The sequence below is a fragment of the Hordeum vulgare genome, chromosome 7H, assembly GCF_904849725.1.
Source record: "Hordeum vulgare subsp. vulgare chromosome 7H, MorexV3_pseudomolecules_assembly, whole genome shotgun sequence".
Lineage (NCBI taxonomy): Eukaryota > Viridiplantae > Streptophyta > Magnoliopsida > Poales > Poaceae > Hordeum > Hordeum vulgare.
In genome coordinates, this window is record NC_058524.1 from 600,571,807 (window position 1) to 600,585,146 (window position 13,340).

Below are 13,340 nucleotides of genomic sequence, written 5' to 3' on the forward strand. Positions count from 1 at the left end.
GTCGTGTGCCCAAGTAGGGTCAACCAGAATCACACCATGGACCTGCACAAACCTAGAACCTGATCATGCTCTCCGGTGTTGAAGGAATGGATTGTAGGACAACGCGTCAGCCACTCAAGGAGCTATTATTAGTAGATTTGGGTTACTTGTAAGGATCCTACTGCCCAGTGCCCACTAGAAAACCAGCAAGTTCTCAACTGTATATCTACCAATGATTCTGAGAACTGTGGCACTTACAGCAGTATCGATACATGTCACAGTAAAGCCCCTGATGTTTCCACGAGAGCGTTCGAGTAAACAGAGGTTAATAAATGACAGAAACACAAGTGCTGACTGGTACTGGTTATCATCCATTTTACATAACACTTTGTATAATTTTTCCTTAGTGAAAGTAACCTGTCTAATGTCCTGTGAATTGTGATCCACAACCACAAGGGGAGCAGAAATGCCTACCTAGCTATGTATGTATCTACAGCTCACCCCTGCGGCCTGCTTTGTACAGACCATATGATTCTCTTGTTTCTATATATAGAAAGGGAAGTAGTAACCAAAAATAATAATAATTGAAAAGCATGATAGCTTTGAAAACTCTGTAAGCTGCCATTTCCAGATCCATTTCCATCCATTGCCTGTTCATCACAAGATGCAGAAGCCCGAGTCATTTTCAGGGCCCAAAGAAAATCATCTGTTTCATAGGTAAGGACTAGACATTTTTTGGCTGGATGATTTGATTACCTCTAGGCGTCTGGAGCATGCTGCCGGAGCGGCTGGTGCTCGTTGTTCTGGCTGTCGAGCGGCATGTACTGGGACATGATGGCCATGATCTCCGAGTCCATGTACGACTGACAAACAATGAAACACACACAGTCAGTTCTTGTTGCGCACTAGAGGTCTTCTTGGCTAACCATTTGCTTTGGGGAGAAGGACATACCCTGAGCCTGTACTTGTAGAAGACGAAGCCGGCGACCCCCAGGCCGGCGGCGCAGGACACGGCGAGGACGGCGACGAGCCAGCCGAACCTGGACATGCTGTTGGCCACGCACACGTCCTCCCCTCGGATGTAGACCTGGTTGCCCCTGCACCCGCACTCGTAGCTGCCCCAGGTGTTCTTGCAGCGGCAGTCCGGGCAGGTGCAGGCCAGCTTCTCCCTGCACTCGTCCATGTCTTCGCATTTGTGGCCGTCGCCTTGGAACCCCGGCGGGCACCGGCACCCGCTCAACGCCGTGTCCTGGCACCACCATTGGTGAGGTTAGCAGAGATCAAGGGTATGCAGGGGAGAAGACGATGAGGTTCAGAGGTTTCCTAAGTGAAACCCTGAAGGCTAGAAGCAGGGAAGGGAGGTGGCTGTATTGTACCGAGCATGCGGAGAAGGTGCGCTCCCCCTTGGTCTCCGCCCAGCAGCCGCCGTGGTTCAGCGCGCACCTGCCCGGACCAACAGCTGAGACGAACAAACAGGGGAGAGACATGAGCACACCGGCAGAATTTCCCGAGCGCCGGCGTGTGGAGGAAAGGAAAGTTGAGGTGGTACCTTTGCAGTGGGTGTACCCGTCGCCGTCGTAGCGGACGCCGTTCACCACGGGGCACTCGCAGACCCTGCCCCGGTACGTGTCCCTGCACGCCGTCGCGTTCGTCGCCTCGTCCCGCCAGCACCCGCCGTTCCGGTGCAGGCACTCGTTCGTCTCCATGTCTGCATTCAAAAGCCCGTCACAAGTTCATCATCGTCGTTTCACCGTCTCGTCGTCGGAAATGAAGGCCTTGCTGGTGATGGTAATACCCACCATGGCTGAGGCAGACTTGCGGCTCTGTCCCCTCCTTGAAGCCGGCGCAGATGGCCTTGAGCACCGCCGTCCTCTCCAGCTTCCCTGCACGCGCATGCACGCCACACCGTCATCATGTCAAAACCACCCTTCTTTCATCGCCGGAGAAATCAAAGAAACGGCCGGCCGGCCGGCCTAGCTGGTACAGTACCTCTGTACTGGACGTCGTTGATGACGAGCGTGGGCAGGATGGTGACGTCGCCCCTTGACCCGCGCCCGATCTGGTCCTCCTGCTCCTTGGACAGCACGGCGTTGTCGGCGTCGGCGTCGGGGTCGCCCATGCACGCCAGCACCTTGTCCAGCGGCAGGCCCAGCGACGCCACCACCTCCTCCGCGCACGCCTTGCTGTACTTCTTCTCCTTCATGGAGCACCGCAGCTTGTAGTCCATGGCGAAGTCCCACCACGCCCACGGCCGCCCGCTCTCGTTCGCCACCCGGTGCACGCACAGCTGCCGCAGGTTCTCCACCACCACCTGCTTCCCCTCGTACCCCTCCCCGAAGTCCTCCTCCGGGTCCGGCGCGCAGTACCTGCACACCCATCAATCGTCACCATGCCAAGCCAAAGCCATGGCAGATACCGGAGGAAGCTTCCTCGGCCGGCAATGGCGCGCGGGCGGGCGTCCCCTACCTGCCGTGGTTGATGCACTGCGACTGGCACTGCCGCGTGAGCCGGAACGCCTCGGGGCAGTACCAGGTGATGTAGTGCGGGGTGAAGCGGGCGTAGCCGCCGCGCTCCAGGATCTGGGCGTGGCCACGGAAGCTCTTGACGAAGGCTGCCTGCTCGTCGCACCGGGGGCCGCACTCGTCGTTGCTGTTGGTCCAGAGCTCGTACTCGACGCGCTCGTCGGGGTGCGGCATCGACTCGCGCCAGTCCAGCTTCACCACCACCTCCCCCTCGGCGTCGGCCTTGTCCGCCATCCGCTTCAGCGACTCCCCGAAGGCGCGGTTCACCAGCGCCGACGGGATGTTGAGCTTGTCGAGGTACCGCGTGTCCGGCGACGCCTCCGGGGTGTCCATGGTCAGCAGCTGCTCGTCCACCGTGTCCGCGATCAGCACCGCCGCCGCCCCCGCCTGCTGCGCGTTCCACGACTTGAGCGCGAAGTAGCACTCTGGTGGGATAAAACATGAAACGTCGTCGTCACACCGTCAGCTTACAGTTACAGAGAGCTGTACCAGAATTCGTTCATGTTTCTTGCAATCAAAGTGTGGAATTGTTTCTTTCTTTGCTTGGGAATTAATCAAGGAATGATGATGAGACAGATAATTGGTCTGCGTGATGCTGTCGTTGGGTTGAAGGAATTGCTTGCGGCACCAACTGATTGGAGTTGGTGGTGGAAATGTTGTGATCAGGTGCGTTGCGATGGTTGGATCAAATTAAATGAAATGGGCACCAACAAATGCAATGGCTGTATACTGCATGAATGTCTGAATGTACTGTTCTGGCTTTCTGGGTTCAGAACTGTCAGGCCAGGCAGTTATCTGAAACTGTTGACGAAGACAGAGGGGGAACAAACAGAACATTATCCATGAGGAAAATATTAGTTTTCTGTGTTATAATTCCGTCAGTTTTTTTTTCTTGACTAGTTACATGATATTCGATCAAGAAAAGTCGCATGATTCTACCTTTTCAATGACCACTAGCAGCAGATCACAATTGTGAACTCCCTTCCCCTATAACTAAAGTTGGAGATCAATCCACATCATCATAAACCAAGTAGAAAAATACAACTAGTGGCACTAAAGTAATTGGCATGTTTGCCTATTTAAGATTTGCACATTGACTTGACCCGTCAATAGCATAGCTCTGACATTTGCCAAGATATCGACATAAATTCGCCATAAATCGTTGGCAATCGAACTCACGCAATTCAACTTGGGTACTAATTTCATTTTGATATGAACTTTAACAATTCGTTCCTGACGAGAATTTGCCAAAAGCACTAATAAGCAAATCACGGACTAGAATCATCAGACGCGTGTATGTATATATGAACCTCCATGGACGAGCAGTAGGACAATTTGCGTTTGAATCTGGTACCTTTTTTTTCTTCTAAATCTCGTTTGAATTCGAATGTTTGGCCACTTACATGACATTCAACCAAGACAAAGTCGCCTGATTCTACCTTTTACAGAACGACTAAATGGAACACGGCAACATGTATCTCCACTTGTAAAGTCCCTTTCCCCCATCGGCAGATTAAAAAGCTTGTGATCACAATCTCTCATATCTAAGTTGGAGAAATATCCACATCAACAAGTTTAAAATCCTACTCCTACTAATTTTTTTTTTGCGAACCAGTTTATAATACGACTCCTACTAGCACTAAATTAATTAGCATGTGTACGTAATAGACTGTATATTACTCCATTAGTGTACTAATAGTAGTAGTAAAGTATGTAACCAGGAGTAGCTTCCTAATTAACATTAGCACATCATTGATCGATTTAACAGATAATCGTTGGAAAAAATGAACTCTGCGGCACCATAAATCGTCGTCGGGCAACTCAAACTCGCGCAGTCGCACATCAGAAATGTCTTGGTCATCCCCGTGAGGATTAGCCGAAGCCAGGAATCAGTCGATCAATCAATCAATCACTCAAGGCGGTAAGTAACAACTGAAGCAAACTGCTGAGCTAGTGGTGTGTGGGTACCTCCGCGGTCGAGCAGGAGGACGACGGGGCGGCCGGACTTGGACCTGAACCTGTCGGGGAACTCGGCGCATCCCGTGGCCTTCTTGTCCGGGTAGAGCACGACGCCCGTGAGCGTGCCGCCGTAGTCGGGCACGCCGAAGTTGCCGATGGCGGCGTCGTGGTGGCCCCGGATGTGCTCCGGCGCCAGCACCCTCACGCTGCTCTTCTCCACCACGAACCGCCCCCGCGCCGGCGCCACCATCGCCGCCGCCACGAGGACGGCTGCCAGGAGCGGCCTCGCGCCGCCGCCGCCCATTCCCGCGACGCGCCTGTCGAGGTAGCAAGAGGGCGTCTGGTGGGGAGGGAGGGAGAGAGAGGTGGGCTCGGAGGAGAAGAAATGGCTCGTGCGTGCGTTGCGAGGGAGACGGGCTTGGGATGATGATGACGACGGGAGGTGGGAGGGGTGGTGTTGCTTGGATTGTACTGCTGCTGCTATCTGCCGAGGAGGAGGGCTGGCTGATGGAGCTCGCGCTGGTTGCTTGGGTTAAGGCTTAAGTGACGTGCAAGGGAAGGCGACATGGGGGGGTGGACGGAGGAGGGCGGTGTCTGTGTCTGTGTCTGTGTTGTGTGTGCTGCTGTGCTGGTGGCGGATGCGGTATTGGGGCCGGGGGTAGGAGCGGGAAAGGAGAGGCGCACCTTTTTCCTTTTCCTTATATCGGAAAAAAGCAGAAAATATACGAGATGGAAAACAGAGCGAGACTCGAGACTTTTGGGCTTGGAGTTGGAGACGTACGTGTTGGGTCGGTCGGTCTCGAGACCCCATCCACGGTCGAGTCATGGTTTTGGCCTGCGTGCGAGCGAGTCTCTTCTCGACCTCACACGACCGAGGCGTGGACTGCGGGTCGGACGTGCGCGTTGGGTCATAGTAGTACAAGCACATGTACTACATCATGTCATCATCCGTCTACTTTTGAATGGTATACCGCCGTCTGTGTCGTTGCGTCCTGGACGGTACGAGGCGCCGGTCCCGAGCTAGCTCAGTTGCTCAAAGACTCGGACCAAGTCGGAGCGGCAAAAGCTGGCCGGATCAACCAGGCCAGCACACGACCACGCCGACACGGTTCGTCATGGCCAGGCACAGCGCGGGCGGGCCAATCAAGCCAGCCCATCAACACGTCGGCACGGTCTGTCATGGGCCAAACACGACACGGGCTAAACTGGTTGGGCGAACCATGCCAGCTCATCAGCACGCCGGCACGGTTCATCATGGGCCAAGCACGATATGGACTAAATGAGCCGGGGCCTGACACGCGACGCGTCTTAGGTTGGAGCTGGGCCTAGAGGCTGGGCAACAGGCAAGGAGGACATGATCAGTTTAACTAATATTCATTTTTAGATTTCTTTCATATATACACATAAACGTCAAAACATCCAGCGTTTCAACTGTTAGTAATAGTCTAGCAAAACGGTTTTTGCGTCACAACGGAAGAAATAAATTGTAAACTCGAATGGTAATGACCGGATTTTAATACATCACAGAGATACACTATCACGCTCGTTTTTGTGAAATGGTGTACATTTTTTAAAAATAATAATTATTTTTTAAACTCGTGAACATATTTGAAATCATGCATATTTTATACTATTTGCAAACAGTTTTCTTTTTTTACAGTGAACATTTTTTAAAATAATTTCTGTAATCGGTGAACATATCTATAATCGACCAACAATTTTTTGGGACTTAATGGAATAATTATAGAAATTAATGAACATTTTTTGAACTGCATGATCGCTTTTGAATCAGCAAAAAATTAACGAGTCAATAAACTATATGTTTTAATTTATGAAAAGTTTTTTAAGTTTTAGGATATTTTTAAGTTTTTTAAGTTTTAGCTTCATGCGCCATCTAGGTGACAGTCCTCGGGATTAAAGCTCATGATGGGTATGGTATCATGGAGGTCGAAGATGAAGCGATGGTTGACTTGCTGCCGGGCGCCGATGACCGTCAGGTCCGTGGAGGAGACGAAGCCAAAGCATTGGTAGTGGTGGCCGCCGACGAGGAGCGGCATGAACACATGCTCCGGCATGACCCGGAGCCACGCGTCGTTCTCGAAATGGAGCGTCATGCTCGGAAGGACGTCATGGTGCGGCGCCGGCTGCTGCACGCACGTGTGGCCTTGCACGACCACGATATGTGCTCCGCGGTGCTGCAGGTGTTGCCGCACGGCATGATCGATGTGGACGTACGCCGCGTGAATGAACGCAGACATCCTCGTGCCGATGTCGACCATGCACCCGCCCGTCCCGTGCGCGGTGCGCCGGAACATGGCTGGCGTGACGCCGGACAGCCGGTTGACGCCGACGCTGACCCCAGCGAGCTTGACGAAGTAGGCCTCGCTCCTCAGGGCCGGCGCGAGGACGAGCGTGCTCTGGCGGTGCGCGTTCGGCGGCGGGACGTTGCTGCCGAACCGGAGGTAGCTGTAGACGCTCGTCCCAGGCACAAACGGGCAGTAGGAGAAGCGGCCACCGTGGGCCGGGAGGACCTGCTTGGTGAAGGCGGTCGGAGGCTTGCCCGCCGGCCCCATCCCCAAGCCGAGGATGCCGGCGACGGTGTCCTGGTTCTTGAAGTGCTCGGTCTGGTGGGCGCAGCCGAAGACGATAGCCGGCAGCGGCACGACATCGTCGTTCCCGGCGGGGAAGGAGAAGGTGTCCCTGGCGAGGTAGCCCGAAGCATGGGTGTTGTCCCGGTAGGCAATGCGGAACTGGCACGCCCCGTTTGGCAGTGGCTGGTAGGGCAGACGACACCAGACGGAGTTGTGCGCTGGGACGTTGCTGAAGGTCGGGGACTTGGTTGGATCGAACACCGGGCTGAGCTGCGGTCGGCAGTGCGGGCACGGCAAGCACTGCATCCAGGACAAGCCGCCGCCCATGTCCAGCGCGAGGTGGTAATTCTGGAACCCAGCCCCCGTGCCGACGCCCACCAGCACGGCGTATACCGCATCCTCCAGCGGGCACATGAACGGCCGTATCCCATTGCTCGTTGGCAGGATGTGATGCTTGATCCTGCACTTCACCTGCTCCTTGGTCGCTGGAGGCTCGCCAGGTCGTAGTGTGTCAGCTGGTCGTTGGCGATGAGCCGGAGGCTGAAGCCAGCGCCGACGCTGCCGTTGAGCGGCGGAGGCGACGACGACACTGAGGCCGCGACGCCATGGGAGAATGTCACCAGGACTACAAGGAGGGCTAGTGTTAGAATTGATTTGGGCGCCATGGAGGATGAATAGATCGGTGGTGTGCGCTATGGCATTGGGAACCTATATATCCAACGGTGTTTAATGAATCAGTCTTGCTAAGTCTCAGTCGACTGAGACTTAGTTAAGTTGTCGATGCTATATTCGTAAGATCTTACGTTAAGATCCATGTAAAGTTTTCTTTTTATTTTTTATTTTTTCTGTCTTGTATGTTATGTTACTTGAGTGAGACTTGATTAAATCTCAGTCGACTGAGACCTAGCCACACCCTTAATGAATGGCATGGGAGGGTATCTTGATTTAGGATTTGCATATCCGCTTTACACATCTATATGACCATTAATAAGCCTATGATTTAATGTTTAGTAAATGTACGTGTGGAGGAAATCCATTTCTAGATACTCTAAGGCTGGTCATACTAGGAGTAACTTGGGTACTACTCCCTACTTTCCGGTTTATAGGGCTCATCTTAAAAATTTTAGATTTTCATTATATTAGGCTTATTTTGAGTCTAATAGAGTTAAAATGCTTTGAGTCTCACGCCATATTTAATGCATACAGTTTAGAGAAAGGAAATGAGTGGCTATGCATGCATCGTTTTCTATATCCATCATGCAAGTCCAATGAGAAGGAGGATGCTACATTTATTGCCTCGAAAATTGAATATGTGAGAAATATTTCATTGGCTAGTTAAAACTAGTGTCATCCACTCATAATTCACCTTGGTTGATGAGATTTCAGATTTGAGTCCTATAAACCGGAAAGGAGGGAGTACCATGTACTTGAGACTAGCAAACATGCTGATGTAACAGACAATTAATGAAGAAAGAGAGGGTTAGAGTAACATACTTCCTTCGTCCGGTGAAAAGTGCACACATAAACATTTTAGGACAAATTATCAAGTGAAGTAAAAAATGCATTGGAACCAGTTCAGGAATAAAACATGCAGGTGAAGATTTACTGATCTGAAGAATTTCAAGTTGAGGAAATTCAGACAAAGTCTTCAGCAAATTCTTCAAACAGTAACAGAGAGAATCTTCAACAAGTAATACTAAGGATTATGGAGAGTTGAAGAAATAGAACCAGTGTCACGATGAAGACTGTTGTTGACGACCCAGTTCCAACTGCTGTGACAGTCGTACGTCTGGTTCGGAGCGGCTTGGTATTGAAACCAAATGACACATAGTCCCGGGACACACAGTCCCGTATTCTCCTTGAGCTAAGGACACACAATCCTCGCCGAACACTCGTGGTAAGTCTTCAGGGCAGACTTCCAAACCCTCACAAACTTGGTCACCCGATGATCCACAATTGACTGCTGGATTGCTCTAGAGCATGACGCCTAACCGTTTGGAGGATGCACAGTCCTCAAAGGTAAAAGGCTTCGATTCCACACATGAATAATTCTTCAGTGATGCTCAATCACTTGGTTTTGGTTTGTGGGTTGGTGTTTGGGGTATTTCCTCACTGATGATTAACTCTCGAAGGCTCTGAGGAATTTGGGTTGCACTTATGACAAGTGTCAGTTCTCGCGGAGCAGCCAACCAGCTAGTGGTTGTGGGGCGGCTATTTATAGCCTGGGAGCATCCCGACATGATTTGACATGATTGCCCTTAAATAATATGACCGTTGGAGTGGATATGTTCGGTGATGTGTCGGAGATATTTGTGACGGTCGGCACTTTTAACTGTGAAAGTCCTCATGTCTCTCATATTCCTCATTTGAGGCTTTTGTAGGTTTAGCCTTAGGATGAGCATTATGAGGAAATAGATTCCGTAGTATTACCTCGGCCCCCTTTAACAGTACGGTGTTTCTATTACTCAAGAAAGAAGAAAATGAAACAGAAAGAGTAAATCTTCACACTTCAAAGTCTTCAGATAGTTTTTCTTCAGGAACAACCGAATTCCTCATCTTTGATTTCTTTATGAGGAATATCATTTTTATCGCAGAATCTTCACGATCAAAGTCTTCAAGCCGAGACTAATTTCTTCAGCCGAAGATGTACATTTTTAGGGGTCGATATTCATCGAATATTTCAAACTCCTCAGACTTATAGATCCTCTGTACACTTATGAGCACATTAGATACTTAACTTATAAGTCTTCAAACCACCAAAATCACTAAGGGGCACTAGATGCACTTACACTTTGAAAGTTTCGAGTTCTGTTCACAAGTTGTCACGCCACCGCCGCACCATCTTTATCGCTACTACCATATACCACCACCACGCGACCGTCATCCCTTCCGTTGTCACCCACCACCATCCATCAAATATTCACCACGTGCTCCAATTGTTCATTGTCGTTATCATACTTGAGGTCATTCGATCCGTGCTTGATCCAATCTGCATCTTAATTGGTTGTTCGAGAGAAGAGAAAAAAAGTGAGGAAAAAAAAGAGAAAAAAGTGAGAGAAAAACATAGAGAAAAAAGTGAGAGAAAAAAAGGGAAAAGAGAATTTTTTTTACAAATTTCGGATCTATCTAGAGTCAATCATGTATGTGAATTCGGATTGGAAACTCTTTTGTGCACTTTTCAGTAAAACAGGTGTACCTTCCTCATACAAAGTCCGTTTTGGCTCCAAGAGTACTCAAATTCGAGCTATCGATGATACACATCTGAATAGTTAATCAACCTAGTTCATTATTGTCACCTCGAAATCAGCTTTTAAATAGGACTTTTTGCCCTCCAAACATCAGGAACATAGTTTGTCAACATTTTTCAGGTCCGTTTTGGAATTTTTTGAGTCCTCATACGTTCTCAGAATCAAGTGATTCTTTTTGCATTCGAAAGCTTGAGTCAGTAGTATTCTTGAGAAAAAATATCAAAAATGTGACATCATATTTTCAAGAGGGAAGTTGTAGAGATAGTTTTGGTTTATCCAGCTTGGGGGTCATTTATCATCACTATCTTTACTGCCATTGTGATCTTCAACTATATCTTCCTATCCAGAGCTACTTCATACCATCCGTTACGGATACTTTTGGTATGCCGTGACTCCATTAGTGTTCTAGGCTCGCGTATCTAGTACGGTGTAGCCTAGGACCAGCACAGTACCGTCGTTGAGCGCTTATTCAACATTGCATCTCTAAATTGATTATTGCTAATCTTTTGTTACCATATATTATAAACCTTCCCAGCTCCACATATATCTACATCATGTGTTTGACGCCACCTGAAAATCTTTATATCCAAGCTTTGAGAGTTTTGACTACACCAATTGTCGATCACCACATGCTGCTGGTTAAGAACTGGTAAGAATTTGAGATTGTCTTGACGGATTTGTGACTGATGACCCACAAGTATAGGCGATCAATCGTAGTCCTTTCGATAAGTAAGAGTCTCGAACCCAACGAGGAGAAGAAGGCTCTGATAAACGGTTTTCAGCAAGGTAATAACTGCAAGCACTGAAAGTAGCGGTAACAAGTGATGGTGTAGTGAGGTGAAACGTAGCAAGCGAAAAGTAACAAGTAACAAGTAGTAGCAAAGGTGCAGCAAAGTGTCCCAATCCCTTTTGTAGCAAGGGACAATCCTGAACAAAGTCTTATAAGAGGAAAAACGCTCCCGAGGACACACGGGAATTTCTGTCATGCTAGTTTCATCATGTTCATATGATTCGCGTTCGTTACTTTGATAGTTTGATATGTGGGTGGACCGGCGCTTGGGTACTGCCCTTACTTGGACAAGCATCCCACTTATGATTAACCCCTCTCGCAAGCATCCGCAACTACGAAAGAAGAATTAAGACAACGTCTAACCATAGCATTAAACTAGTGGATCCAAATCAGCCCCTTACGAAGCAACGCATAGACTGGGGTTTAAGCTTCTGTCACTCTAGCAACCCATCATCTACTTACTACTCCCCAATGCCTTCCTCTAGGCCCAAAGATGGTGAAGTGTTATGTAGTCGACGTTCACATAACACCACTAGAGGAAAAGACAACATACAACATATCAAAATACCGAACGAATACCAAATTCACATGACTTTTATCAGCGTGACTTATCCCATGTCCTCAGGAACAAAAGTAACTACTCACAAAGCATAATCATAATCATGATCAGAGGTGTAATGAGTAGCATCAAGGATCTGAACATAAACTCTTCCACCAAGTAATTCAACTAGCATCAACTACAAAGAGTAATCAACACTACTAGCAACCTTACAAGTACCAATCGGAGTCGCGAGACGAAGATTGGTTACAAGAGATGAACTAGGGTTTGGAGAGGAGATGGTGCTGATGAAGATGTTGATGGAGATGACTCCCCTCCGACGAGAGGAGTGTTGGTGATGACGATGGCGACGATTTCCCCCTCCGGGAGGGAAGTTTCCCCGGTAGGATCGTCCTGCCGGAACTCTAGATTGGTTCTGCTCAAGTTCCACCTCGTGGCGGCGGAGAATCCACCAAAAAGCTCCACCGTGATTTTTTCTCGGAGGAAACCCTTCATATAGCAAAATAGGGGGGCCAGTGGGCCACCAGGGTGCCCACAAGCCGTGTTGCCGCGGCCAGGGGGGTAGGCCGCGGCAACCAGGATTGTGGGCCCCTGGCAGCTCCCCTCTGACACTTCTTTCGCCCAGTATTTTTTATATATTCCCAAAAAAATCCACGTTGATTTACAGGGCATTTGGAGATGTACATAATAGTGGACTAAGATTTGCTCCTTTTCTAGTCCAGAATTCCAGCTCCCGGTATTCTCCCTCTTCAAATAAACCTTGCAAAATAAGAGAGAAAAGGCATAAGTATGGTACCACAAAGTATAATAACAGTCCATAAAGCGATAAATATCAACATGAAAACATGATGCAAAATGGACGTACTAGTGACACACCACCATGATGACCCACAAGTATAGGGGATTAATCATAGTCCTTTCGATAAGTAAGAGTGTGGAACCCAACGAGGAGCAGAAGGATCTGATAAGCGGTTTTCAACAAGGTAATAACTGCAAGCACTGACATTGTCGGTAACAAGTAGTTTTGTGATGAGATGATTTGTAGCAAGTAACAAGTAACAAAAGTAGCAACGGTGCAGCAAAGTGGCCCAATACCTTTTGTAGCAAGGGACAAGACTGGATAAAGTCTTATAGGAGGTAAAGCAGTCCCGAGGACACATGGGAAATCTGTCAAACTAATTGTCATCATGTTCATATGATTCGCGTTCGTTACTTTGATAGTTTGATATGTGGGTGGACGACGCTTGGGTACTGTCCTTACTTGGACAAGCATCCCACTTATGATTAACCCCTCTCGCAAGCATCCGCAACTACGAAAGAAGAATTAAGACAAAGTCTAACCATAGCATTAAACTAGTGGATCCAAATCAACCCCTTACGAAGCAACGCATAAACTAGGGTTTAAGCTTCTGTCACTCTAGCAACCCATCATCTACTTACTACTTTCCAATGCCTTCCTCTAGGCCCAAATATGGTGAAGTGTTATGTAGTCGACGTTCACATAAGACCACTAGAGGAAAATACAACATACAACATATCAAAATACCGAATGAATACCAAATTCACATGACTATTTATAGCAAGACTTATCCCATGTCCTCAGGAAAAAAAGTAACTACTCACAAAGCATGGATATATTCATGACCAGAGGAGTAATGAATAGCATTAAGGATCTGAATATATAATTTTCCA

General features: G+C 48.8%; 1 protein-coding gene and 1 pseudogene across 1 annotated transcript; both read right to left on the reverse strand.

The window, feature by feature from the left end:
• Positions 1 to 288: 288 nt before the first annotated feature.
• Positions 289 to 5,061, reverse strand: LOC123413532 (vacuolar-sorting receptor 6-like). The gene is made up of 9 exons (XM_045106468.1): positions 4,470 to 5,061; positions 2,446 to 2,926; positions 1,969 to 2,345; positions 1,779 to 1,862; positions 1,529 to 1,687; positions 1,356 to 1,438; positions 932 to 1,228; positions 736 to 842; positions 289 to 629 (listed from the first exon to the last, which is right to left on the reverse strand). Exons 1-8 carry the CDS (start codon positions 4,762 to 4,764, stop codon positions 738 to 740), a joined length of 1,881 nt encoding a protein of 626 aa, XP_044962403.1. The 5' UTR covers positions 4,765 to 5,061; the 3' UTR covers positions 289 to 629; positions 736 to 737.
• A 1,279-nt stretch (positions 5,062 to 6,340) lies between these two features.
• LOC123413533 lies at positions 6,341 to 7,716 on the reverse strand (annotated as a pseudogene).
• Between the last annotated feature and the right edge of the window lie 5,624 nt (positions 7,717 to 13,340).